Raw genomic sequence first — 26,680 nt, forward strand, 5'->3', positions numbered from 1 at the left:
ACCTTCTTTCCTCACAAAAGCAACCCAATGATGCAGTGAAAGCTGATGAATGGGGAGCTCCTGTGGTTGGGTGCGGGGGGGGGGCAGGGGGCCACGGAACTCTACCACGCAGTCACATGTCCTCTGAGTCCCAGCAGCCCCTCGGGGTATGTTTGCAGAATCCCACTATGAACCCGTTTTACAGCTGGATAAAATGAGGCTCACAGAGGAGTTCCCACAGGAGCGAACCTCCAGCTAGTGTGGAAATAGCACGTATTTTACTTCTCCACACACTTCAGGGTCTTCATGCCTTCAGACAGCTAAGGACCCTTCAGTGCCCACAATACAGGGGAAGGGCCAGGCATATTCAGAACGTCTCATTCTTTCAGCAAATGCTTCGTGAGCACCTAACACATGCCAAGCACAGTTCTAAGACCAGAAGATTTTGCCATGAAGCTTACATTTTCCTGGGACAGAGAGACTGAAACGTCAAAGTAAATACATGTTACATCAAACGGTGATAGCCATTATGGGGAAGAGTGAGAGATGATGGAGGAGGTAGTATTTAAACAGAGGGGCCAGAGAAAGCCTCCCTGATAAATGGGCTCTGAGCACAGGCCTGGAGGAAGTCAGGGCGGTCCACACAGAAGAGAAGGACGTTCCGGCAAAGGGACCGGCCAGTGCGGTACCGGCAAAGGTCCCGCAGCCAGAACACGCGTGTGCCTGAATGTGGGCAAGGGAGGGCTGGGTAGCAGTCCCACGCCAGGTCATGCAGGCCCCCATCAGGACCTGGAGCCCAGGGCAGGGGATCCACATGCTCTGACGGGTGTCACACACTGCCCCTGTCATCAATTCCAGCGCCTGCCTCCCCCGCAGGAGCCCAGTCGCCCGGGGGCCTTCCGGGCTGCGGCTCACAGGCAGGTGGAGAATGGAATGATGATTGTGATGACATCAACCAACACTGACTGCGCATGCGCTGAGCTGCTCACGCGCATGCCCTCATTGGACCCCTCAACAGCACCCGGTGCACCGGGCGCCATGGCCCCTCCCCCCGATACGCGGCTTTGTAGATGGAGGAGCCAAGGTGCGGAGGGGCCGGTGGGCTACTCAAGGTCTGTAAGTGAGGCGGGGGGGTCTGCCCAGCAATCAGTGCCCTAGAAATGCTCTTCCTCGTGGGACAGACTGACACAGGGTATGCTTGCCAAGTGTCCCGGGCAGGGCGGCAAGGGCCTTGTGGCATTGTCCCTTGGGACCCAAAATCCTATGAACTACGCGCTGTTATTAATCCCTCTTTTGAGGGAAGAATTAGAAACCTCCTCCCACTCTGCAGCCTCTACCCAAAGGTCCTGGCTGCGCCCTCCCCTCCTTGTGGGGCTCAGCAAGGTGGCTGCTGTCCTTCTGTGTCCCCCTCCGACGGTGAGTAAGAGACAGAGCCCCGGGCTGTCTTCCCTTCCCCTCAGAACAGCGGCCACCTCCTAATACACTGTCTTACGTGCCTGCATGTTGATTTTAATATCTAGACTATTACATACAATACATTAAAATATAAGCTCCAGAAAGACAGATTCGTGTCCGTTTTGTTCCCCGCCACATTGCTGAGTGCCAAGAACCGACCCAGGTCCATGGTGTCGCTCCAGAATATTTGTAACTAACTCTGTATCATTCAGTCAGTATGCAGACACCCCTAACGTCTGAACCCATTACATTAGTTTATGGACTCAGGACTCTGAAGTTAGGAAAGAAAAAGTCAACATTCTTGTTTCGCTCCTTGTGTTCCAATTATCTCGTGAGAGAAAGGTTTGGGCAAACCTCCGAAAGGTGGACAGAGTGGATGTGCCTGCAACAGCCCCCCTCAGCTGGGTTGCTCAGGGTGTCAGGGAGTCTGACACCCCACGCCAGCGCGTTTCCCAGCATTTGTGTCGGCGTTTGGTGAATTACATCTTGGTGGTGGTTTCTTTCATGGATCGCCATGACGACAGGGTAGTCCGCACAGGGAGGGCTTTCCTTATGGGAATCAAGGACAGGTTCCATCATTGAGGGTCCTTTCTTGTTCTTGGCACTGAGAACGGACAAGCAGCCCCAGTGTGGGGTCAGAGATGGGACTCCCACCCGGTCATTAGCAAGCGGTGTGTTGTCAATAGGTACTGTGTGCCTCTGGCCTTAGTTTTCATCACCCGCCAAACAGACGAGGGGATTTCAGCGCGGAAAGCCGCTCTCCAGGCCATTTAGTCCAAGAGCTACAAATTCCAACACCGGGAGCCCAGGGGCAAGAATGGGAACAGGTGAGGCAATCACAGGACGATAGGAGGGGCTGGCGGAAGCCCAGACAAACTGGCTCCAACTGAAGACGATTTTTAAAATTAGGACTTGTGTGCAGTCTGGACAGCTGGCCTCTCAGGGTGGCCTGGAGACCGCCCATTTGCATTCCCTGGTTCCTGTCCATCCCCACTATTGTGCTTCTGAGGAAACTGAGGCCCAGAGATGGGACCTGGTCGGCCACAGCGGTCAGTGGCCAAAGTAAGATATGACAATAATGCCTGTCGGGGGCAGCTCATGGGGTTGCAGAGGACTGGATCAAGAAGGTGGAGGGGGTGGCATGCTTCTAAAGAACACAAAAAGCCCCAGACTGCCAGGGACTAGCGTCACCACATCTTTGGGCTGATGCTTTTCCCCCTGAACATGGTCTCCAAAGCGCTGACCCTGATAACTCATTTCCCCCTCATATCAGGTAGAGTGAGGGTCATGTATACATATACATATATGCATACAGAGGAGAGTAAAAGTAGGTTTACAGTTGTTTGGAGGGAAAAAGACATCCATGTTCTGATTATTACAATAGCTTTACAGCTTTATTAACTCAAAAGAATGTTGCAATGGCACAGCGCGCCTTGGTACAATCTCCTAAGGGCTCCAATTGCCAGCCTTCATTATTTACACTCTTGCAGTCTACCTGCTACACTGTGTTTCGCATACTCACAGCCGCAAACCTGTAGTTGTGAGTATGCAAAACAGAGTTTATTCTGGTGAGTCCACGGTCATATTATCTCAGCTGATCTTTGCTACATGCTCAGGAGGGCACCCCACCCCGCCCGTGAGTCTTCCTTGGTTAGGGACCACTGCTGTCGTCTGTCCAAACCCCTACAAGAAGCAGTAACCATCACTACCTGCTATATTCTCTGAGTAGGCTCACTCAGCCTTGTTTTACTAATGAGGCAACCGAGGCTCAGGAAGGTTGGGAAACTTGCTTGAGATTACACAGCTAGGAAAAACAAAAAAACATCAGAGCTAAGATTTGCACTCGATTTCACTTGTTTGGCTCAGTTCAGGGATCATCAGACTTGGCCCGTGGGCCAGATCCCACCTGCGCCCTGTGTTACTAAACAGCTGCGTTCCTTGGTTTGCGTTTGTCTGTGCGTTGCCCGGAGCTGCTCGCTCCCTCCAGGCACCAGGCTGAGTGCCTGCAACAGGGAGGGTCTGACCCTCAGCACCCAACTTACCCACTCCCCGGGGCTTTTACAGAAGAAGTTTGGAAAAGATCTGGAGCTTTTTGGCTCCAGATCCCATGCTCTTGAGAACCCTGCCTGCGCAGCCAGCACCTGATGGTGTCTTGTTTGCACCGCTTTCTAAGGGGTGTCTGAGAGGGGCTCTGTTTTATCTTCTCAACACAATGAAACACTCCTGGGGACAGTGACCCCCCTCGTAAAAGCCAGTTTTAGGACAGACTGTGGGTCAAGCTGGGGGACCAGATGGCCAGTCGCTCTGCTATGTCTGCTCCCAGGTCACACGTAGTAGGCACACAAGCAATGCCAGAGGGGTTGAACTGGAGTGAGTTTCACGCCCGTAATAAGAAGGCACACCCTCCCTGGAGCTGACCAGCAAATGCCTGGCCTGCCTTCTTGAACCCCCTGGGGAAATGCCGACTCACGGGAAGTCAGCCCGCCTGGGCCCAGACAGCAGACAGCCCCCGAGCTCACTGATTACTGGAGTCGGCTACACCCTGCCCCAGGGAACATTGGCTCATTTGAGTTCCAGCCCGATGAAGTCCCTACCAAGGTGTGTATCTGTTTCAAAGCAATCTGCTCCGGCCCCTTCATTCTGGTGATCTCGTCTTCAACAGACCACCATCAGCCCGCTGGAGAACGCCATCGAGACCATGTCCACGGCCAACGAGAAGATCCTGATGATGATAAACCAGTACCAGAGCGACGAGAGCCTCCCCATCAACCCCCTGTCCATGCTCCTGAATGGGATCGTGGACCCCGCTGTCATGGGGGGCTTCGCCAAGTACGAGAAGGTGAGCGCTTCTGTGGCCCAGTGCCTGGCGGTGGGGGACAGAGCAGGGGCCCGAGGGGCCCAAGGGCCGAGACAGACACAGCAGCCTGTTGCTCATCTTACTGGGGCTGTTTGCCCCCAAAGAGACCTCAGCTTGGTTGGACCTCATTCACCTTCCAGAGGTTCTGTAGCATCCCCTCACCTCCCTCCCCCACAGTGCCACACTGCTGTGGCTGGAAGGAGCCGGGGTCACAAGGGCCCCTTCGCTCACTGGACGCACCCAGGCACCCCTGCCAAGCACAGGCTCCAGGTTGACCAGATGACCATAAGCCAGACCACTATGGGGGGGAACCATGAACCAAAGATGATTGGAAATGTTATCTACAAACAGAAAGAATGAAATCCAGAGTCTGACAATACAGACAGAGTAAAGGATCAACTCTGAGCTGTAATGTGGATATTGAGATCATAAGGTCCCTCCTGAAATCCCCACACATCTGAGCCACAGTTTCGTTTTTGAGCCTCCCGCTGTCCGGGGCAAAAAGGGAGACGTCATCAGATGCATGAGCCACGTGAGCCCCTGGGGGAACAACACTAGTCTCTCAGAGGGGAGCACGGCTTCTCCTGGCAATGAAACAGAGAAGGAAGTCCTCACTGGGTTGCCACCTAGACCTCACACTATGGAAGACACTGAGGGGACAACGACCCCTCACACTAGTGAATCTCACAATGAACTCCCTACTCTCTGTTCTATGTCCCTCATTGATGTGAAATTGAGAGCACAACACAATTCACGGTAATCCCAGTAACTTACCCCACAGTCCCTCCAGCCTCCCTCGGGCACCCCACGCAGTTGTCGTCGGTGAGCCTCTGTTCAGCCGTGAGGGCCGACATGGCTGTGCACACACACACTGAGTACGTGAGCTCCAGAAAGAGCTGGGGGCACCAGGATCACACACAGTGACAGAGGCGGTGAGCTGAGCCTGGGGCAGTGCTCTCACATTTGAACATGAGTGGGGATCCTCACAGAGCTTCTGAACGAACACAGGTGCCCCCCACCCAGGTTCCGATTCAGTAGGTCCGAGAGGGGCCAGGAATTTGCATCTCTGGTGAGCGCCCAGGTGATGCGTGGATGCTGCAGACCCGGGGACCCCGCTTTGAGGACTGCCATCCTGGGGTCATGGCCCATTCCCCGTGGGTGCTGACCTGAGCCTCCAAGGAGAGCAAACAGTGAGGTCACTATGGGTCCCTGTCCCACCAAGTACTTGTGACCTCACTGCTCCCCCTCTCAAGTGGCATCCTCTCTCAGTGCCAGACAGCTAGGTTAGGGGGTCCACACCGACAGAACAGGAAACCCCACATATCTGTCCTCCCCAGGCCTTCTTCACTGAAGAATACACCAGGGACCACCCTGAGGACCAGGACAAGCTGAACCGCCTCAAGGACCTGATTGCGTGGCAGGTAAACTGGTGCCAGACCAGGGAGCCCGCCTGCCTGTCCGCCCTCCCTCCCGTCCTCCCCAGCCCCATCCCACACACGGGTGTTCTCCTCCCTCTTGTCTTCTCCAGCTCCCTCCCTGTACACTTGACCTGAGCTGGCCTCTGGCTGCCATGGCCTGATTTCACACGTCCTCCTGTCCTTTGGCTTTTGGCCCTTCTTCTGACATTCTGTTCACTTGAGCACGCCCCTGGATTTGGGCTGCCACACCCGTGGGGTGCCTTGCAGGGGCCGGGCAACAGTGCTGCGGTGTGTGTTGCTAAGGTTGCTTCACAGGGTGTTGAATGCAGGCGGTGGCTTCTCCCAGCAGGACCACAGTGGGAGCCAGGCCCCCACACTCCCAACAGCACCTGCCCCACACCCAGCTCATACCCATCAGATAACAAGATGCTGCCCCCCACCCTCCTGTCCCCTAAGGCTGACCCAGTTTGTTGCAAGTAATGCTCGGACGGGGATTGGGTTTGGGAAATAATCGAGGCTCTTGCTCGCTGGCTTTTCATCAAAGGACCTTCACTCTGCACAGGCTGCTCAACCCTCCAGAGCCAGAAGTGGACACAGTCCTCCCTGCCCCGCTGCCCTGCCCGCTCTTGCTGTCCACTCATCTCCCTGCCTCCCTTCCGCTCTGTGCCCTGCCCCTTCCCTCCATGCCCTGCTGCTTTCTAGCTCTTCATTCCTGTGCATCTGTCTCCCCCTCCTTCTCTCTGAAGTGCCTTGCTCTTGTCCCTCCTTCTCTGTCTTTTGCCTCTGTTCGCACCCTCCCCCATATCTTACCCCCCCTCTCTGCACCACGCCCCCTCACTCCTCTCTCTGCTTCCCTCCTCCTCCTCCCCTCCTTTCTCTGGATCTGTCTCTCTCTCCTGTTTTCTCTCCCTCCTCTCTCCCTCTCTCCCACACCCTAGGGAAGGACCAATCCACCAGACACTTCCCCCCAAGCCTTTGATGGGCCAGACTCCTCCAACCCCTCCCTGCACCTGTGGACCCCCCACCACCCAGTGCCCTGCAGGTGGGGGTGTGCTCCAGGGCACAGCTGGGGGACAGGAACTGCCTGTCCCCCCCCCCTCTTCTCACCAGTCACAGGGCAAAGCAAAGCAGCTGTTGCATCGGGGAGTTTTTGTTAGTCTGGGGAAATCGGAGTGAGAAACACCGGGTGCACCCTCTTTTCTTAAAATAAGGATTCCTAATTCGGGTCCTTCTCTGCCTCTGCCAGAGTATGCAGAGCAAGGCTTAAAGTGGGGGGACACCAAGTGCTGCCCACAAGTGCTCTCCTGAACGCATCCTGTGGGTCTGGAATTTTCTCTCCCTTCTTACCTTGTGCTACCTGGTGAAACCCAAACACCCTCCAGGTCCCCAGCCTTCTGAGGCCATCGTGCACTTTAATATCCAAATAGCAATGGATATTTGGATATTCATCCAACTTCCCAAGTTGGGGGAGTCCCTTCCCCCACAACTGGGGAAGCAGGAAAGCCAGGCTTTGATGGGCTCCCTGCCTCTGATCATTCTGGGGCACCCCAGGGTGGGCTGGCAGGTCGCACACATTCATTTGGCTGTCGGGTGCCATTCTTGCTCCGCGTCAATGCCCCGGGTCTCCACTGGACTCCGTTTATCACCTGGTGATGGATTCCCCGAGCTGTGTGCACTGCTCCCAGAGCTGGAACCTCAGCTTCACGGCACAGCTAACACCAGGCTGTACCCCTAAGGAAGTCCTACCCCAGCCTTGGAGCTAAGGGACAAGCACTACAGAGAAATAAGGAGGCTTTGAAAGCATCTAGAAGCTCTTAGAAGCAGATGTTACAGTTTTTAAGAGCCTCTTCAGACAGCGTCCCCTCGTGGCCGCTCTCCCCCCAGCAGCCACCACCTGGCCTTGCCAATAGGTTAAGGGCCTACTCAGCTGGAAAAGGGGGTTGCCAGAGGCCACATCTCTCCCGCCCAGAGTCCAGGCGCCCTGAAAAGATGCTGCTCTCCTCCTGCAGAACGCAGCCTTTGTGCATTGTTACACACAGCAAATTAGCTCTTCCTCGTCCATCCCAACCACTCATATTATTGGGTCCCTCCTTCGGGCCCGGCCACAGAAATACAGTGTTGGCCATTAGTGGGCCTGCTACATCTTAATGATAGATTGTCAGGTCCCGCCTGCTCCCGTCACAGCCTTTCTACCCGCCTGTGTGTTCTGCGGAGGTACCAGGAGCCCCCAATTCCCCAGCCGCTCCCGCCTGCCTACCTGGAGATTGGCCTCTTCTGCTCACCAGCGCCCCCGGCTGCTCTGGTGGTCAATTACATCCTCCATCCGGTGGTGCCTGACCGCGTTCATAGATCTCTTGAGTTTGGGGTGGGGGGGGGGGGGGGCGGTTCTCTGTTTCTGGGAGACTGCCAAGGGAAGGAAGCAGAAACATGTTTACATAACCAATCACAGAAATGTTTTTTTGTTGTCGTTGTTCAAAGTAACCTGTGTGCTACCTCTTTGCAGTCTCGTTCTCCTTCCCCAAAGCCCCGACACTTTCTCAGCTCTCCCTCGTAGTGGCCCCAGTGGCTCGGCTGCCGACCTCAAGTCTACGGTGTCAACTGTCCCCTCTGACCTCTTGGTTGGGAAGGGGAATCCAACTGCCTGCCATCAGTCACCTCCTCCTCCCCTGTCTCCTCCACCATTTCTCTCAAGCCGCTGTTGACCGGCGAGGTCCACGATACTGATTTCCTTTTGGTCCCGCTAGACAGTCGTGTCCTACGACAAAGAGGCTGGGCCTGCTCCCCCTGTCCTTCCAGCCCTCCCCTCCCCCACCTCCCAGCTTCTGACACCCACTCATGTTTCCCTGCCGCACCTCCAAGAGCTTGTCAGACAAGGCTTTGAGTCCAAGCAATAGAGTTTCCTCTTCCGGTCACACACTCCGCCCCCAGATTCCGCAAGGGGTAGACTTCCCAGACAGGCAGCCTCCCATGGGGCAGGGGGGGGGATCCAACCTCCCACGGGAGGCACGGACCACCGGAGCTCCTTTTCCCTTGGGACCACAGCAGCCCCAAGGTTACAGCTTTCCAGTTTCCCCCGGGGCTTGTGGCGCCGTGAGGTCTCAGGGGACCTGAGTGCCCCGCAGGGAGCGGCCCCCTGCCGCTCTGGGGGCGGGGTCCAAGCTCAGAGGCCCAGGCCCCGCTCATGGCCCACCACCTTTCTCCCCAGATCCCCTTCCTGGGAGCGGGGATTAAGATCCATGAGAAGAGGGTGTCAGAAAACCTGCGGCCCTTCCACGACCGGATGGAGGAGTGCTTCAAGAACCTGAAAATGAAGGTGGAGAAAGAGTATGGTGTCCGAGAGATGGTACGGAGATCGATCGCTGGGGGTGGGGGTGGGGCAGGCGCGGATGGTGGGGACCTGAGCAACAGAGCCTGCCCCTGGGGAGAAGGGCCTGCGGGCCAACGATGCTGGGGCGGGCACTTCAGAGGAAGCTTCCTGTAACCCTGACTCCTCAGAAGTCACCTCCAGACAAACACCAGTGGTAAACTGGGCCCTTAGCACGCAAGGTTTTGTGCCTCTAACAAAAATTACGTGGAGGAGGCACCTAGTATGCGCCTTGTTCGATATGAGCGCTTGACGTTTACTAAGCCACTTAGTCCTAACAAGCCCGTGCGGCAGGCGTGACTTCAATCCCGCGCCTCTCTTCTGGAGGGTCAGCGACTCAAGTGCCCGGTGAAAGCCACAGAGCAAGTGCGTGCGGGTCCGAGGGAGCACCCAGTTCTGCTGGTCTCCAAAGCCAGCAATTTGGGCCTAATGAGACCATTGGCCTGCCGCTCACGGGCGTCTTCTCTGTCCTCTACCCCAGAAAATGCAATCACAAAACCTGTCAACCGGGGCAGGAAAACCAAGAGCTGGGGGGGGGGGGGGGGGGGGGGGGCACGCGAGGGAGTTAGTGGGGGGGCACGAAGGCGAGCTCAGTACCCCGCCGCCTTCCAGTAGGAAAGCCGTCCTCTGAGCAGGCCGCCTTTCCCAGCATTCCCTGCGCGGCGCCCGAGTGTGGTTCCGGGGTTGAGTGGCAGCATCAGTCCTGCTAAGGGCAGAGTCCACAAGACGCCCCTCACAAACCAGGACCAGCCCTGTGGAAGGACACACAGCGGGAGGTCTGGGAAGGTCCCCAACGCACCCGGCCTACCCTGCTGGCGCGTGGGTGCAGGATCACCTTCCAGGAAAGCTCACCGAGCTGGCTGCCCAGAGTGTTCCCTGGAGCCTCATAACCTGGCCGTGATTGGATGAACCACAGGTCACGTGACTGACATCCAGCTCCAGGGAAGCAGAGCTGGCGCCACAAGCCCAGAGGCCCAGCCCTGTAATCATACCCTTGGTCTGTCTCGCTCCCTCCTGAGTCGCATCTTATCAGCTCTAGCCCCAGGCATCCAGGAGGGCATCCTACTCCAGTGGGGGAGGGGCAGCACGAAGGGGGAGGCCTGGTACCCCAGCCCTTACCTACCTGTTGGGCCCGGCTGCTAACCCTGTCCTCCTGCCCCAGCCCGACTTTGAGGACCGGCGTTTGGGCCGCCCCCGGTCGATGCTGCGTTCCTACCGGCAGATGTCCATCATCTCTATGGCTTCCATGAATTCGGACTGCAGCACACCCAGCAAGACCACCTCCGAGAGGTCAGCCCTGCCCCGGAGGGCACCCGCCCCGCCTGCCTGCCCGGCCCCAAGCAAAGTGGCTCCCTCGGCCTCTCCGTCCTTCTGAGACAAAAGCTTTTTGTCACCCTGTGAGGCGGCCATCCTCAGAGGCTCACTCAAGGCCTGCGGAGCAAGATGGCTTTTCCTGAGGACCCGCAGGCCTCAGCCACAGCTACAGAGCCCACTGCACTCTGGACTCCTCTCTGCTCTGCCAGGGGCCCTCCGTCCCCACTGCCCCTCAGAGCCCCTCCTCCCGTGCCCACCTACCCCGGGCCGTCTGTGCCACCAGGCCCTGCTCAACTACCCTTACAGTAGATGTTGTGAATGAGCCCTCTGCACGGGCCAAGGGGGTGTCGGGTCCTCAGACCACCTCTGTGGCCCCTCTGCGAGGTCACCGCCAATACCCCTTTGGAGTGGTTTGCTCAACGTGCAGCTAAAAAGTGGCAGTGTCTGAATTTGAATCTAGATCCACATTTTGACCAGCCTTCTCTTCTCCCACAGCCAGTCTTTGCATCTCACGTGTTTATCAGTTAAGCAGACTTATCCCCCAACCCCTTCCAGGTTAGCTGATCTCCCTCCTGCCCTGAGGCAGCAGCTCAGTCCGCCCAGGCCCCTGCCAGCCGGTCCCACTGACCCTCTAACTGCAGTCCCCACTGCTGTCCCCTTTGCCCTCCAGCTTCGACCTGGAGCTGGCAGCCCCCAAGACCCCGAAGGCAGAGCAGGATGAGCCCATCTCCCCAGGGAGTACTCTGCCAGAGGTCAAGCTGCGGAGGTCCAAGAAGAGGGCCAAGCGGAGCAGCGTGGTGTTTGCCGACGAGAAGGCGGCAGCCGACTCTGACCTGAAGCGGGTGAGCAGGCCCCTTAGCAAACGTGCTGTGCGCCAGGCACAGTCCCCGGGGCTCCGAGCCCCGTGTTTGTGGTGAGGTGGGTGCAGCCTGGACATAGGCCACCAGACTCCCACCTGTGCGTGTTTTCTGCCATCACCACGGGGCTTTGTCAGGCAGGGAGAAGCACCCACTTCACCCACTGGAAAGGACAGCAGCCCTCCCCGTGGTGGGCCAGGTGGCTCTGCCTGTCCTGCCCTCCATCCCCTAGCCCCCGGCCACTCTAACCACTGACACCACTAGGTCCCCACAGTGGCACGGGCGCGTGGCACGGGCGCCCGGTCCGGGATGCGGGCACTGCCCTGACTTGGAGACTTCATCTTATAAACCAATAACTATTTGATATGAGACTTGGTACCGTTGGGCTGAAATCCAACGTCCCTCCGAAAGAGAGGCTTGGTGATGGTGCTCTGGGAGCCTGGGCAGGGGAAGGGCGCGAGGTAAAAGGGCAAGGGGCCCACCTGGATGCCTTCCAGTGACAAAGGGTCCCCCACAGACTTCCTGGAAGGCCTCAGAGGTGACTCCAGCCAGGGGAGAAGGCTGGGAATATAATCTCTGTGGTTCACAATTCCAGGGGGCATCGTTCATAGTACCCTCTAAATAAAGGGACCCCCCCAAAGCTCCCGACACCCCTGCCGCCCCAGGAGTCATATAGCAGGTCACCCTGTGCACCTGTGGGGGGGGGGCGGTAGCGAGGAATAGAGCCAAACAGAAGGAACCAGCTGGGTGCTGGGTCCTTGGAAGAGTCGCCAAGCAGCCATCACTAGCTCTTCGGGTCCCCAGCTGCCTCACCCTGAATCTCTGGGCTGTGTGTGTTCACCCAGCTGTCCAGGAAGCACGAGTTCATGAGTGACACCAACCTCTCGGAGCACGCGGCCGTCCCTCCCAGGGCATCCGTCCTCTCGCAGATGAGTTTTGCCAGCCAGTCCCTGCCCACCATCCCAGGTACGTGCCCGCCACCGCCAGCCTGGGGGGATGCAGGGCAGGGGTCACTGCGGCAAAGGGGGCCAGCACCCTGCAGGCAGAGGGCTCCGCTCAGAGCCGCCTTGTCCTCCGAGCTGTCCCCACGCCCAGCGAGCTCTGCCAGGAGCTGGGGTGGAGGCTGCTGTCACTCTGCACCTTGGGACTCACTGGAAATGCATTCGGCACACTGGTGGCTTTGCTGTCTCAGTTTGCCAGGTCTCCCCAGGGGCCAGAAGTTGGTCCCTAGCGTGTCCCTGAGCTCCATGTTTCCTTTGGGGACCTGGAAGACTATTTCTGGCACTTACAAAGACCACCACCACAGGTGACAGGGGCAGAGTGGGTGCTGTGTGTGTCCCCTTTCACTCATTCAGTCCTGGTGCGGGGGTTAGCAGCACATGGACACTTCCTAGTTTACAGACGGAATGTGGAGGCCCAGATGGGGACACGGCACACCCAGGAGCACCCCGTGTACCATGCAGCAGTCTCTAATGTCTGCCACTCTGTGCCAGGCAGTCTGGGTAGGGGGTGCGGGCAGGCAGACAGAAGCAAGCAGGCGGACACTGACCCCAAGACACAGCCGGCGGACCTTAGCAGGGACACCCACTGCTCCCGAGTGCTGGCCAGGGCCTGGCCCTGGGTTAACTGCACCCTCTCATTACATCATTTAGGCCACAGCGCCCACCCCTGAAGCAGGTGATGTTGATAGCCCCACTGTGTGGATGAGGACACAGACACTGAGAATGCCCTTGTGCTGTCTGTTACATGGAGTCTGCTAGTCACGTGGAGGCTGGGTTCAGATCCAAGCCTGGTGCCCTGGAGCTGGGCCCCTAACACTCACCAAGCAGGGGTGCCCCACAGGGAGGGGTGTCTGCCTGGGCACCTGGCGGTGTCACTCTGGCCCTCTGAGTGGGCCTCAACACACACCAGGGGGGCTGTGCTCTTACCCCCTGCGGCCGATGTCGAAACCGAGGGTCTGTGTGACTCTGAGCCGAGGGTGTGACCACCAGCTGTCCCCACTGGCCCCCGTTTTCAGGGAAAACAGGAAATCCGGTTCTTGGTTTTGGAAGGGGAAGGTCCTGTCCCCTGAGGAAGTCAGAGACCTCCCCCACCTTAGCCCCAATCCTGCTGGGCCCAGAGGCCTAGGGGGGGGTGGGCCACTCACTGTCCCCGTGGGGCAGCCCCACAGCTCCACACATCAGGACACGGGCCATCACCTCCCACCTGGCTCCTGGGCCTGATTGCCCCAGATTCCAGCCTCGTCCTGTCTCCCTCCCGTCTGCCTCCCTCAGGGCACCCTTCCTGTCCCCCAGGCCTCACCTGTCCTCACCTGCCCGCCCCCACCTGCTTTCTGCTCTCTTTCCAGGCCTCACGCTCTCGGTGGCAGGTGTGCCGGGGACAGATGACGGCAGCTCATCCTTCCGCCTCAGCCAGACCTTCCTCCCCGGCCTGGAAGGTGACAAGAAGACACTCAAGCGGAAGAAAGTGAATCAGTTCTTCAAGACGATGGTGAGGAACCCGATGGGTAGAAGGACCAGGCGAGGGCGGGGGGTGGGGGGTCGGGTGGAGAGGGAAGAGGGCAGTGGAGAGAAGGAATGGGGTATGTGAGTGTGTGCACCTGTGCACACACATGTGCGTGTCACCAGGGAGGCAGGGCTGGGCCCCAAGGGCCCGGACCCTGGCCAGCTTCTCTTCTTGGGTCATGCTCCATCCTCCGGGTGGGACAGACCCCAGCTGGGCTGCACCACGGGCCAAGAGGACGTGCAGGCCCCTGGGACTCCGCACCCACAGCTGTCCTTTGCCTAAACTGCCTTTGTGAGGCCTGTCAGAGCCGCCCAGGCAGCTGTCTCTGGAAGCTGAAGGTGCTTTTTAATCATTTGGGAAGAGTTTTTCTGTTGAACTTACATCACAAAATCCCACTCATTAAGTAACTTCGTTTCCAAGCCCCGTCTGTTCATGTGCCGCCTGCAGCGGCTACTGCGGCTCCAGATGAGGAGGGAGGCCAAAACTCGGGTTACCCCAGAACCCTGCTAACAGAGCAAAGGCAGGCTCAGGGCGCAGAGTCAGGCCCACACCACCCTCCACTCTGGGGGCGGGGCGCGCTCCGCGGACCCCCAGGGCTCAGGACGCGGCCTGCCTGCCGAGTTGACTCTGTCTGTGAGGCAGTGAAGCCTGTTCTCTGACCACGGCGAGTCCGGCCCATTCCGCCCACTCACAGTCGTGGAGGCCACGCACACGGGGCGTGGGCAGGAGGCCGGTCAGGGGGCCGGGAGATCCGGGTCTGGCACCCTGCTTGCATGCACATGAGAATCTCACTTCGGGCTCCTGCTGTTTCTCCTTTTCTCCCGCCAGCTGGCCGGCAAAGCTTCCGAGGACACCAAGCAGATCCCCGACTTCCCGCCCACTGACCCCTGACGCCCGCCTGACCGGGGCTGCGCCAGGGGAGGAGTTTCCAGAGCAAGACAGACAGTGGGACGCTGATGCCTAGCAGCTGCCTTCGCTCAGACAGAGGAAGCGGGCTGGCCCCGGCCCTGGGACTTCGGTGTGGACAGACCAGCGTGACCGGGGCAGGGAGGACGCCGCACGGGGACTCCAGGTGGCGCCAACGCCCTCTCCGTGCGCGCCCCGCCCCCCGCGCGGCCTCGCACAGCTTTCTCTGACGCAGCTTCTTAGGGATAAGGAGCTGGGTTTCTCTCTCATTTCCTAAGTCCTAGCCCTTCGTAGAAAAAGCCTTTTAAATATTCTTTTTTTTTTTTTTTGGTTAACAGTTTTGTACTTTACATTTTTTTAATACTACAACCATTCTTTTTTCTAGCTGATCATCACCCAAATGTTGCTATTTCTTTTTGACAATAAAGAATGGTTTTATGGCTCAATTAAGTCTTGTTGCACAATTCCGGATTCCACGCATCCCTGAGGCCCAGGACGGGCCGGGGCACCCGGAAGGCAGGGAGGCCCAGTGCCTGCAGGGCGGAGTCAGCGCCTGGCTCCAGCCAGTCCTAAGGGCAGACTTGCCCCCCTGGCCTGCCGCCCCCAAGAATCTGCTCCGTGACTCCAGTTTCTTAGCGCGGCAACCTGGAGCACAGGGACGCTGGGGAGGACTCCCAGAGTCTTCCTCATGTGATCCACTCCGTGGACAGTTTCTCATGCCCTTCTCCCCTTCTGGTGGCTTTATTCAGATGACAAAACCACCCAACCAACACCGAAGAGTTAGAAAAAGTGAGGGCTGAGATCCAGCAGATGGGTGGCTTTTCCCAGACTCCTCAGAGGAGGCCTAAGGATGGTGAAGAGTTCCTTGGGCCAGGACAAGAGGCTGGGGACAGAGGCCACCTCCACGTGTGCAGGGTCCCTGCAGGGGCAGGGGGCACAGAAGGCTGGGGGCTCATTTAGGAAGGAAACTGGTGCTGGGTGGGTTTTGAGGTCACAGCAACATGGGGTTCAGAGCTTGAGCCCTCAAAAGACCTCGGGGCCGGTGCTCCCTTAGAACCTCAGTGCCTGGGGACCTTGAGGGATGAGGGGTAATCATGACAATAGTCTGGATTTATGCAGCCCTGACTGCCCCCAGCCCTGTGCTACAGATGGGAGGAGAATTAACTTCCTACATCTGGATAGCAGCCCTAGGAGGCGGGTACGACTCTGCCCCAGAGGGAGAGACTGAGGCACAGGGACCGGAAGTGACTCAGATCCTGCATTCAGTAAGTGCAAAGGCCCAGGTCTGAACCCGGGTGACCCGGTGGAAGCTCAGCTTTGAAGCCCTACCCCGGGCCACCTCTTACACCCAGGACATCAGAGTCCCGAGGTCACCTTTGTGAACCCCGCCTCTTCCCAGGACCTCCGAGTGCCCTCGCTGAGCCCCAGACCCGTTGCTGGTCCAGCTTCCAGTGTCCTCAACAGTCCGAGAGTCCCGTCCCGGAGGGGCTTGGGGTTTGGCTGCGTCCCAGGCTCCCTAAGGTGAGGGACGGCTCCCGGAGGCTGGGCCTCTGGCTGGACTCACTAGCCAAAGGGACAGGGAAAGTGCACGTGGGCAGAGGAGCTGGACAACCTCACCCCTCCCCAGCCTAGACAAAACACCGGGTTCCAAGCCTGATGCTGCGTCCAGGGAAAGTCTGCTTTAAGCTCCAGAAATGCCGTAATTTCTAGATTTCCTCACTGGGCAGCACAGCGAAGGTTACAGTGAAGGCCAGTGAACCTCAGCAGGCATCTGTGCTTTATGTGCGGAACTCTGATCTCGCTCAGCAGCACAGCAATGACATTTCCGAGTTTTGTTTTCGCAAAAGCATTAGTGCCTGCCAGTTCTGCATGAAGTCCAAGGTGTTGCATTAAGTCCGTGTGAGGGGTCTGGGGCGCCCGGTCCTAGGCAGTCACTCAATGCTGATGGTAACCGCGGTGACAGGAGAACCCAGGCTTGGGGAGTTTGTGGTGGTCCCTCATCACCCAGCTATTTGAGGGGGAGGGCAGCTCTGTCCACATCCAGCCTCATAACCTTCATCCACATGTTCGCTTTCTGCCTTTGACCTCAGCTCAACATTGGACTGCATAGTCCAAGTTTTGAAAGTCCCTCCCGCAGGGCTGATGACAGCCCCCAGGATCCAGGAGGGTGGGGGCTGTGTGTCTGGCACCACCTTGCCTATGCTATAGGGCGAGGGGAGGGGGTCCCTTATTGTGAGCTGGGCCCATCCGAAACCAGCTCACCACCCAGGGAAGGGGCACAATGGCCTTCAGCGCTCCCAGAGGGAGGGTGCCGTGGGGTGGCTACAGGCAGAGGAAGGGCCAATTTGCTGTCTTTTTTTTTTCTTTCCTGATGGAGGGTCATCAGGGACCCTCCTACATCTGGATAGCAGCCCTAGGAGGCGGGTACGACTCTGCCCCAGAGGGAGAGACTGAGGCACAGGGACCGGAAGTGACTCAGATCCTGCATTCAGTAAGTGCAAAGGCCCAGGTCTGAACCCGGGTGACCCGGTGGAAGCTCAGCTTTGAAGCCCTACCCCGGGCCACCTCTTACACCCAGGACATCAGAGTCCCGAGGTCACCTTTGTGAACCCCGCCTCTTCCCAGGACCTCCGAGTGCCCTCGCTGAGCCCCAGACCCGTTGCTGGTCCAGCTTCCAGTGTCCTCAACAGTCCGAGAGTCCCGTCCCGGAGGGGCTTGGGGTTTGGCTGCATCCCAGGCTCCCTAAGGTGAGGGACGGCTCCTGGAGGCTGGGCCTCTGGCTGGACTCACTAGCCAAAGGGACAGGGAAAGTGCACGTGGGCAGAGGAGCTGGACAACCTCACCCCTCCCCAGCCTAGACAAAACACCGGGTTCCAAGCCTGATGCTGCGTCCAGGGAAAGTCTGCTTTAAGCTCCAGAAATGCCGTAATTTCTAGATTTCCTCACTCGGCAGCACAGCGAAGGTTACAGTGAAGGCCAGTGAACCTCAGCAGGCATCTGTGCTTTATGTGCGGAACTCTGATCTCGCTCAGCAGCACAGCAATGTCATTTCCGAGTTTTGTTTTCGCAAAAGCATTAGTGCCTGCCAGTTCTGCATGAAGTCCAAGGTGTTGCATTAAGTCCGTGTGAGGGGTCTGGGGCGCCCGGTCCTAGGCAGTCACTCAATGCTGATGGTAACCGCGGTGACAGGAGAACCCAGGCTTGGGGAGTTTGTGGTGGTCCCTCATCACCCAGCTATTTGAGGGGGAGGGCAGCTCTGTCCACATCCAGCCTCATAACCTTCATCCACATGTTCGCTTTCTGCCTTTGACCTCAGCTCAACATTGGACTGCATAGTCCAAGTTTTGAAAGTCCCTCCCGCAGGGCTGATGACAGCCCCCAGGATCCAGGAGGGTGGGGGCTGTGTGTCTGGCACCACCTTGCCTATGCTATAGGGCGAGGGGAGGGGGTCCCTTATTGTGAGCTGGGCCCATCCGAAACCAGCTCACCACCCAGGGAAGGGGCACAATGGCCTTCAGCGCTCCCAGAGGGAGGGTGCCGTGGGGTGGCTACAGGCAGAGGAAGGGCCAATTTGCTGTCTTTTTTTTTTCTTTCCTGATGGAGGGTCATCAGGGACCCTGAGAGATCACTTCCTCCAGCCCTCTCACTACAGAGCTGCGTGGCTCCCCCAAGGCCACACAGCTGTGATCAGTGGAACCAATCTGGAATCAGACCTGCCTGCTCCTAAGCCGCCTTCTGGGTGAATCTCCCTGCCCCCCCCCCGCCCCCCGCTCCAGGGCTCCCTTGCCCTCTCTGTGAGTACCCAGAGGCCCCTTGCTTTTGGCTCTCCCGTCCTCTGCCCTTGAGACAGAGCTCACGCCAGCCCCATTCACAGGTTACCGGGATCTAGGGCCACGTTTCCTCTCCTAGGGAGAGGAATTTTAGCTTCATCTCGAGTGTGGAGTGGAAGCTTGCTTTCTTCCTTCCCAAGGCTCAGGCTGAAGGAGGCACTGAGAGAAACAGAGGGGAGTCCCGATGCTCCCCTTGGCTGCCTTGTAAGACATTTCAACTCCTTGCCAATCCAGTGTCCACTATCTCCGTCACCATGGGCTGAGGTGTCCCCCTCCAGGGGTGCACCTGCTTCTTGCAGCTGCACCTCCTCCCGGGAACCTGTCCCTCACAGGGGCTCAGAAACCCTTGGCCAACCCTAAATGTCACCCAGCCTCTGTGCCCTGCTTTTAAAGAGATGGCCACAAGAGGGTGCCATTGGCCTATGTTTCTCCAGCTACCTGATCCACCATAAGTCCAAAAGCAACCCAGTTTCGCCAACAGGGACTTGAGCCTGGGTCCCAGCGGGCCCAGGCCTCCCCAGAGCCCACACTCACGGATGGGGAAGCCAGCCCCACAGTGGCCCCCAAAGTACAAAGACAGCTCTCCTGAACCCTGTCCAGGCAGAGTAGGAGGCTCAGCCCTGTGCACAGAGAAATATTTGTAGGCAATAGCAAGAAAACCTGTGGTTCCTTATCCCTCTTCTACATATAAGGAAACCGTGACACAGAGATTTTAAGCTAGAAGCCAACTTGTCCCAAGTCCCCCAATTCTCTGTCCCGGCTTAACTCCACTGTCAGACTCCTGGAAACTGTGCAGGCATCTGTATTTCATGCGTGGAAAGGAGCCCAAGAAGCCAAGCCTCTCTCCAAGGGGAATGGGGGGCAGGCCGGCCCTCTTTCCCCAGACCTCGCCCCACCTGAACAGAGTTTCCTCCCCAGATCAGAGCACACCGTAAAACGCTGACCAGGGGACAGCAGGCTGGTCCTGCCCAGAGCCACCGCCCTGTCAGTGCCTGTCCCCTGGGGCTCAGCACTCACCCTTGTCGTCCTCATCATCCTCCATCTTGCAGGCTCCACACTCTCCAAATCCCAGCACTTTCCCCCAAGGTCCACTGGCAGGCTCTACGTGCGGCCCCACTTCACAGATGAGGAAATGGAGACCTCCTGAGACAGGCCTGGCTTGCTCAGACCTCCAGCGGGGAAAGCCAGGGCCCTGGTGTGACAAGGAGGCTCGGGTGAGCACTCCTCAAAACACACTTCTAAGAAAGGACACCCCAAGAATAGGCACGGGTGGAACAGGGGGTGGGAAGCCAGGCCCTGACCAGGGTCAGCAGGGGACTTGTTCTGTGGCTTGGAGCCTCCCCTGACCATCAGCAGCCGCTGAAGGGGACAATGAACATCGCATACTCGGGGACAATTACATGATCAAATGTGCGTGAACTGTCCCACTATAACCGACAGCTCCCGAGCGCACCTCTGGGCTCCGAGTGAAGCGATTTATATTGACGACACTGGTTCCCTCGGTGACCACGCGGGTCACATGGAATCATTCCCATTTCCACCTGCGAACCCAAGCCAAGGAACGTTAAATCAGGTGAGAGCTTTGCCGTCATTCATTGGCAAAGCCGGGATTTGGACCCAGGACCTCTATCTCCACTCTGCTGCCTCTTGCTGGGCATTTGCATGGAATCTCCAAAAGCAAATTACCTGCTTTTCTCTAATTATTTAAATTGGAAACTATGGAAAAACAATGATAACAAAAACCACATCCGATTCTCCATGCGGAAATCCTAATCAACAGCATGGTATTTTTATGTACCTGTTTCATACTCATGTATGAATATATATACATATATATATATATATATATATATATATATATATACACTTTACCCACCCCCTTGGCAATGATGGCATTTTGCAGCCGGTTTCCCTAAGTAATACTATTAGAACGTAAGCATATCCCCACATCTGTAAATATTCTGCCTTCTATTTTTTCATTGCCACATAATATTACATCACCTGAATGCTATGAAATGTATTTAGCCAAGGGGAATGGGGGGCAGTGGGACACTCAGGTCAGTTAGGATTTGGGAGAGCAAGAACGGAGCCGTGGTGGGCTGCCCTGCAGCTGATACTGCGCCGTGTAACTCTGCGGGGGGAGCGATCGGAAGTGGAGAGGAAGGCTTTGGTCTGTGATGGCCGCTCTTTCAAAAGATGGCAGCAAGCCAGGCCAAGTAGAATCATGTGGCCTCTTTACTCTTGGGAGAGAACATGCCATCAGGCCCTTGCAGAGCCACCATGCGCTGTCCCACGGTGGGGTCTGGGACTACCCCTCGCACCCAGCTACCCGAATCATCCTCTGGGGACCACAGTGCTGCCGGGGAGCTTCGTGCCTGGACACTGCAGCTTCCCCCGTGTCTTCCGAAGCAGCAGAGCCAGGATCCCTGGGAGGCACCTCCCGCTGGGACGGTGTGACCTCCTTTGGTCTCAAGAGCTATGGGGTCTGGGGAAAATGGGAGGAAGTGGAAAATCAGAAGGAAGTAAATCTGTAAGAGCAGGAGGGAGGCAGTGGCCAGAGGGGCTGGCAGGAATTTCTTCCAATCTGCTGACCCCAGAGAGAAGTCTCTGGCTGCTACTAACGCCAGGTCAGGGGACAGCTGCCTACACTCTGAGAAGGGGGACCACCGCCCACTCCCCAAGCTGAGGGCCTGTCCTGGGATGAGGGGCAGGCTGGGAAAAGTCACATCCAAACTACAGAACAATGGAGCCTGAAGAGGGGGTCCCTGGGTGCAAAGCAGAAGAGGCCAGAGTCCTGGAGCCTGGGCCCGGGAGGGGCAGGTGGGGGTGCTGGTGCTGAGGGCTGGAGGGTGCACTTCCAGGCCCAGCTCCCAGGGGCCTCTGCAAGCTGGAACATGAAAGGATTTGAATCAGATAAACAACCAAGAGCCTGCCCGGCCCGCAGCCAGAAAGAAGCTTGGATGGTGCGGGTTTCACTCACTCATCCCCAAGGTCCAGTTCACAGTTTCTTCCTCTTGTCACTTTCACAACCTGTCCACAGCCTGTGTGTTCTCTGCCTGGCTGCAGCATGCATGGGTGTGCTTGTGTACACACATATGTACCTGTGTGTGTGTACATGTGCACATGTGTTGTGCATGTACATGGGTGTGGCAGGAGGTCATTTTCATAACTGGCTGCCCTTCTCCTCCCTGCTCTCCTGCTGGTCTAGAACCAGGTTCTCTCCCAGAAACTCCAGAAAATGTGGTTTCACTTCAAAAGACCCCAAAATGTGGCTCCTGGAAAAGTGCCTCGTTCAGTCTGGGGGAGGGGCTGAGACTGAGGGGTCTGGTGGGAAAGCAGGCAGGGTCAGAGTGATGGGGAAAAGGGGAGACAGAGTAAGGGGCCAGGTGGAAAGGGGGCCAAAGAGGTGCAGCAATGGCAGGGAAGTGAGGGAAGCAGGCGGAGAAGCAGAGACGCTGGAAACAGACCCAGAGAGCAATCCCAGGAGAGGGCGTGAGCTGTGCAGGGGACAGGGAAGGAAGAATGAAGGGCCTTGGTGCACAGAGGAGAGCAGGGGAGAGAAGAAGGGGGGAGGGGCAAAAGGGTAGGGAGACATGAGAGGGCGAGGAGGGAAGAGGGAGGAAAATGGGACAGACTGGAAGGGAAAAGGGGGCAAAGAGGATGAGAGAGAACAGGAGGTGGACAGGGAAAGAGAAAACATCTTGGAAGAGGCAGGTCTGAGCATGTCTTTAGCGGGACCCATTGCGGCCAGCAAGGAGGTTCCCGTCCTGTGGGCACCGCCGTGGCTGGAGGGTGGAGGGGCGGGTCCACCTTCCCAAGTGGCCGCCCCTGGGTGGGGCCAAGCCCTCAAGGATATAAGTATAAGGCTGAGACCTGAGGAACACCTGCAAGGACAGCTTTCCGAGCAGGTGCCAGACAGGTGTCCGTGCAGAGTCCAGCAGAGTCCAGCGGAGTCCAGCTCCACCATGAGCTCCTTCGATCCTCCAGGGCCCTCGCCTCCACGCGGCAACCCGCAGTTTCCCAGCATCGGCCAGGAGCCCCCCGATGTGAACGTGTACTGTGACAACGTCTACCACCCACAGGGCTTGCCAGGCCCTCAGCGGAATGCCTCCTTCGAGGCGGGCAGTGAGTATGGGGCCACCGCTAACCCCTACATGTGGTTCAACGGGCAGTCTATGGCCCCGCAGCCCTACGTGCCGAACCCCAGCCCCAGCCCCTACCTGCCGCAGGCCTACGGGGTGCAGAGGCAGATGCTTCCCGGTATGCCGGGCATGGGGGGTGGCGAGGTGGGCTGGATGCCCATGCCGTCCCAGGAGGAGCTGATGAAGTTGGTGCGGCCCCCGTACTCCTATTCGGCCCTCATCGCCATGGCCATTCATGGAGCTCCGGAGAAGCGCCTCACTCTGAGCCAGATCTACCAGTACGTGGCCGACAACTTCCCCTTCTACAACAAGAGCAAGGCGGGCTGGCAGAACTCCATCCGCCACAACCTGTCTCTCAACGACTGCTTCAAGAAGGTGCCCCGGGACGAGGACGACCCAGGTGCGCAGGGCTGGAAGGTCGGGGCCAGGAGTTACTCTCTCCGCAAGCCACTGGGGGGCACCCACGCAAGAATAAAGGGCCGTGGCGCACAGAGGAGGGCGGCGGGGGGCGGCGGGCAGTGGAAGGGGGCGTCAGCTGTGAAGGAGAACATTCCATTCTGCCCGAGCCTCAGTTTCCCCGTCTAAACAACAGGGGCGCTAACACAGCCTCTTCTCCAGGCTTGTGGCGGGGCCGAGATAGTGTGAGCGAGGGTTCGGCGCTCGCAGGCGCTCGCAGGCGCTCCGGCGGGGTCTGCCGCGAAAAAGTCCTGGTGGGGGGAGGGGGGAGAGATTGGACGAAAAGCCCTCGGGGGTCTCTGGGAAGAGATGAGACGCGTGGCGGGCGAACAGACGCTATGAGCCGCATTCGGCTAGTCATATCACCTCCCTGAACGCACTGCTGCGGGGTAGCTTGCAGGAAACCCATTCTGCAGATAAGGAAACTCGCAGGTAGGGGGACGCAGCCAGCCTCGGGAGAGGTGGAGTGACGGGGCTGTGCTGGAATGTGAGCCGGACTGCGGACCTTTCCTAGTGAAGGGCGAGTTTCTACAATATGGAGATGCACCGGGAGTTATAAACACTCCCGTCTCCACTTTGCAGAACTGAAGTCCCCGTTCCAGTTCCCCCACAGGAAGCCAAGGTCTGGTGCAGAGGGGCCCAGCTCCGCCAGCAAGGGCAGGACTCTGTCCCTTCTCCTCCCCTAGCTGGCCTTACCCTCAGGCCGAGAGAGATAGGGAGGGGCAGGCAGAGGTCAGGCCTTAGCTGGGCCTGGGACCTGAAAGTCTACACCTTCCCTGTCAGCCAGAGGGGGCAGGGACAGTCCAAAAGGGCCCACTCCTCAGACTAGGAAACTGACTCCCTGGCGGTCCTCAGTTGGGGAGGGGCAAAGCGGGGACCCGAGTTCTTTTTTGGACTCCACGCCGGAGACTTTCAGGGAGCCCCGATTTTGCCCTGAGATTTCTTTGACCTCAGCAATGGAAGCACGTGGTCTCTCCATTCCACCCCACCCCCACGCCATACTTGAACTTCTAAGGAGCCTGCGTGCGCACAGCTTCAGGCTACGCCTCCCTGCCTTCCCAGCGGCGAGGGGGCGCTAACAGAAGATGTGGGGGGGGGCGCTGGCCGGCGGCGCTTCTTCTCTATGCCCCCCGCCCCCTCCCTCCCCCGTCTTCCCTCTCTGGCTTTGCCGCTGCCTCGCCTCAGTTTCCAGTTCTCGTGGTCTGATGCCCCCCCCCCCCCAGGTGGAGACGCAGAAGCCCAGCCCTTTGTCTGTCTCTCCACTCACCCCTCCCCGCTTTCGCACCAGGCAAAGGGAACTACTGGACCCTGGACCCCAACTGCGAGAAGATGTTCGACAACGGGAACTTCCGCAGGAAGAGGAAGAGGAAGGCCGATGGGTCCCCCGCCGCGAGCTCCTCGACCTCGACCTCGGAGAAGACGAAGGGCGGTCTCCTGGCAGCCAGCGCCAAGACCCTGGACGCCCCGACCAGCACCTCGCCGGGCGACCCCAGCCCCCCGAAGCAGCAGCCGGCCGTGGCCCCGCCCAGCACCCCATGTCTCAACAGCTTCTTCTCCTCCATGACCACCTACATGAGTGGGCCGGGCCCCGTGAGCCGCCCTGTGGTCGCACCGGGTCTGAGCCCCGAGTCTGCCGACAAGATGGGGCAGAGCCTGGTGAATTTCAACACCTACGCCCCACTCACCAACCTTGGCAGCTATGGGCCCCCCCTCGTCAACCAGGGGGTGGGAGCTGAGTGGGCTAACCCCATGCCCGCTAACACTCTGGGCTATGGAGGTGCTGTTGGAGGTGCTATCGGAGGTGCTGTCGGAGGTGCTGTCGGAGGGGCTGTTGGAGGGGCTGTCGGAGGGGCTGTCGGAGGGGCTTTTGGAGGTGCTGTTGGAGGGGCTGTCGGAGGGGCTGTCTTCAGCCAGGTCGGCCCTCCTTTCTATGACAGTGACGACATCAACAACATCTTCTACCCTGCGGAGGGCACCGGCATCTAAAACGGAGCCCTCCAGAGTCAGAGGGGCATGCTGAGGCCCTCCTGGCCAGCATCCCTGTTGTCCATACCTCCAAACTGACCAAATAGGCACAGGATACTCAAGAGTTCTCTATCCTGTTTCTAGAAGGTCGTGCAAACCTCCTGTTTGTTCTATATACCTGAGCACACTCCCACCAACTTTGCAATGGAAATGCTGGTGCTAGGTTAACAGTAACTGTGGTGGCCATTCGTTGAGCGCCTACTATGTGTTGGGAGCCTGACCAGGCTCTTTGAAGGCATGGCCACACTTACTATGTACAGTTACCTTATGGAGTTCAAATGAACTTCCTCCTTTAATAGATAAGAAAATTGGGGTTTTAGAAAGTTAAGGACCTCTCCCGGGGTCACACAACCTAGGAAGGGGCAGAGCCAGGCCACCCTGCAAAGCTTAGCCCCAGGCCTGGGCACGGCTGGTCCGAGTCCAAGTTACTCTGTGGCCCCCACTTCTCTGCAGACTCCCCTGTTGCTGGGAGGGAAACTGAAACTGTGCCCCCACAGGATAGTGTGTCCAGTCTGTCCCCACAGAGGGACATTGCTTACCCAGCCCGGAGACCTCGAGCAGGGCAGGGACAGGGGTGGCAGACCCCAAGTCCCCCACCCCAGGGCTACCCACCTGCAAGCCCTTGTGCAGAACAGCTTCTTGGGTGCATATCATGGGCCAGTGAGCGGAAGGTGGCCGAGCCTTTCAAGAGAAACAGGGCCCAACAGGCACTTGTCTTTTCATAGCCCGGGAGAGGCGACTGCCTGGGAGATGGGACTACCACCTGCGCCCGCTGCCCAGGGGTCTGGGGGGGGATTTTGCTTGCTTATTATATGTATTTTTGCATACCTGATATTTTATCATAACATACCTTGGGAAATGTGGTGGTTTTTTTGGTTTTCTTATTTTCTTTTAAAATAAAACAAATCAACAAAAAAGTACATGTGTTGCTTCCTTGTGAGTTTCCCTGTTTCTGAGCTGCTGGCTGACTCCTCCTGGGGCCAAGTGCATCCTGGGGCTGCAGGCTCTCAGGACAGCAGGCAGGGAAAGAACGGGCCCAAGGCTCTTCCCTGCCTTCACACTGGTATGGAGACAGGACGAGGCCCCCATGGGAAACAGGGAGTTGCAGGCATGGGGCAGGTGTGCGGAAGGAGCCCATTCACACTGAATGCAAACCACGGCCTGGGCATCGCCCGGTGTTCACAGTTCATGCCGCCCTCACAGCTGTGCTCTGACCCCCCCCAGAAGCTCCTTGAAGGGATGGGGCTGCCCCATTATTTAGATGGGAAAACTGAGGGTCCGAGTGGTTGGGCAACGTGCCTGAAGTCCCCAGCCAGGGTTTGCCCAGGTCTTCTGGTGCTGGCGCCTCATCATGCCTCTAGACGTGGTTGATCCTGGTGGTAATGGCAACGGCACCATCAAGTCCAGTTCATGGAAGGGCTGCGGATACTTAAAGAGACATTCTGTCTGTCTGAGACTGCATATGAGAAACTACAGTGGGCAGTGGGCAGGTGCTAGGGCCAGGGCCACGCAGTGGGAGCTCTTTGGTCCTCACAAAAGGCCATGAGTGTGTGCATGGGCGATACACAGGGA

At 58.0% G+C, this 26,680-nt stretch overlaps 2 protein-coding genes across 3 annotated transcripts in view; both read left to right on the forward strand.

Annotated features, from left to right (window-relative positions):
- DOCK2 (dedicator of cytokinesis 2) overlaps positions 1-15,101 on the forward strand; it is a 357,524-nt gene extending 342,423 nt beyond the window's left edge. Inside the window, exons 45-52 of one of the 2 annotated variants that reach the window (XM_037057743.1) lie at positions 4,097-4,273; positions 5,629-5,712; positions 8,915-9,052; positions 10,236-10,363; positions 11,058-11,229; positions 12,090-12,210; positions 13,613-13,734; positions 14,578-15,101. In XM_037057743.1, the coding sequence (XP_036913638.1) occupies positions 4,097-4,273; positions 5,629-5,712; positions 8,915-9,052; positions 10,236-10,363; positions 11,058-11,229; positions 12,090-12,210; positions 13,613-13,734; positions 14,578-14,640 (1,005 nt within the window). In that variant the 3' untranslated portion in view covers positions 14,641-15,101. Of the gene's footprint in view, positions 1-4,096; positions 4,274-5,628; positions 5,713-8,914; positions 9,053-10,235; positions 10,364-11,057; positions 11,230-12,089; positions 12,211-13,591; positions 13,735-14,577 lie in introns of both variants that reach the window. The other variant, XM_037057741.1, reaches the window with a different exon arrangement.
- Positions 15,102-22,379: 7,278 nt separating this feature from the next.
- Positions 22,380-25,966, forward strand: FOXI1 (forkhead box I1). The gene is made up of 3 exons (XM_037057745.1): positions 22,380-23,027; positions 24,372-24,869; positions 24,990-25,966. Exons 1-3 carry the CDS (start codon positions 22,451-22,453, stop codon positions 25,067-25,069), a joined length of 1,155 nt encoding a protein of 384 aa, XP_036913640.1. The 5' UTR covers positions 22,380-22,450; the 3' UTR covers positions 25,070-25,966.
- Positions 25,967-26,680: the final 714 nt, after the last annotated feature.

The sequence above is a fragment of the Sturnira hondurensis genome, unplaced genomic scaffold (assembly GCF_014824575.4).
Source record: "Sturnira hondurensis isolate 20B ecotype Veracruz unplaced genomic scaffold, ASM1482457v3 Scaffold0009733, whole genome shotgun sequence".
NCBI classification, from domain to species: Eukaryota; Metazoa; Chordata; class Mammalia; order Chiroptera; family Phyllostomidae; genus Sturnira; species Sturnira hondurensis.

Bases quoted from the DNA above. Each gene is read 5' to 3' on its own strand.
- FOXI1 (XM_037057745.1), top strand. From the start codon at position 22,451: ATGAGCTCCTTCGATCCTCCAGGGCCCTCGCCTCCACGCGGCAACCCG. The intron at 23,028-24,371 runs GTGCGCAGGGCT...CTTTCGCACCAG, and splicing joins CCGGGACGAGGACGACCCAG to GCAAAGGGAACTACTGGACC. The intron at 24,870-24,989 runs GAGGTGCTATCG...GAGGGGCTGTCT, and splicing joins GGGCTATGGAGGTGCTGTTG to TCAGCCAGGTCGGCCCTCCT.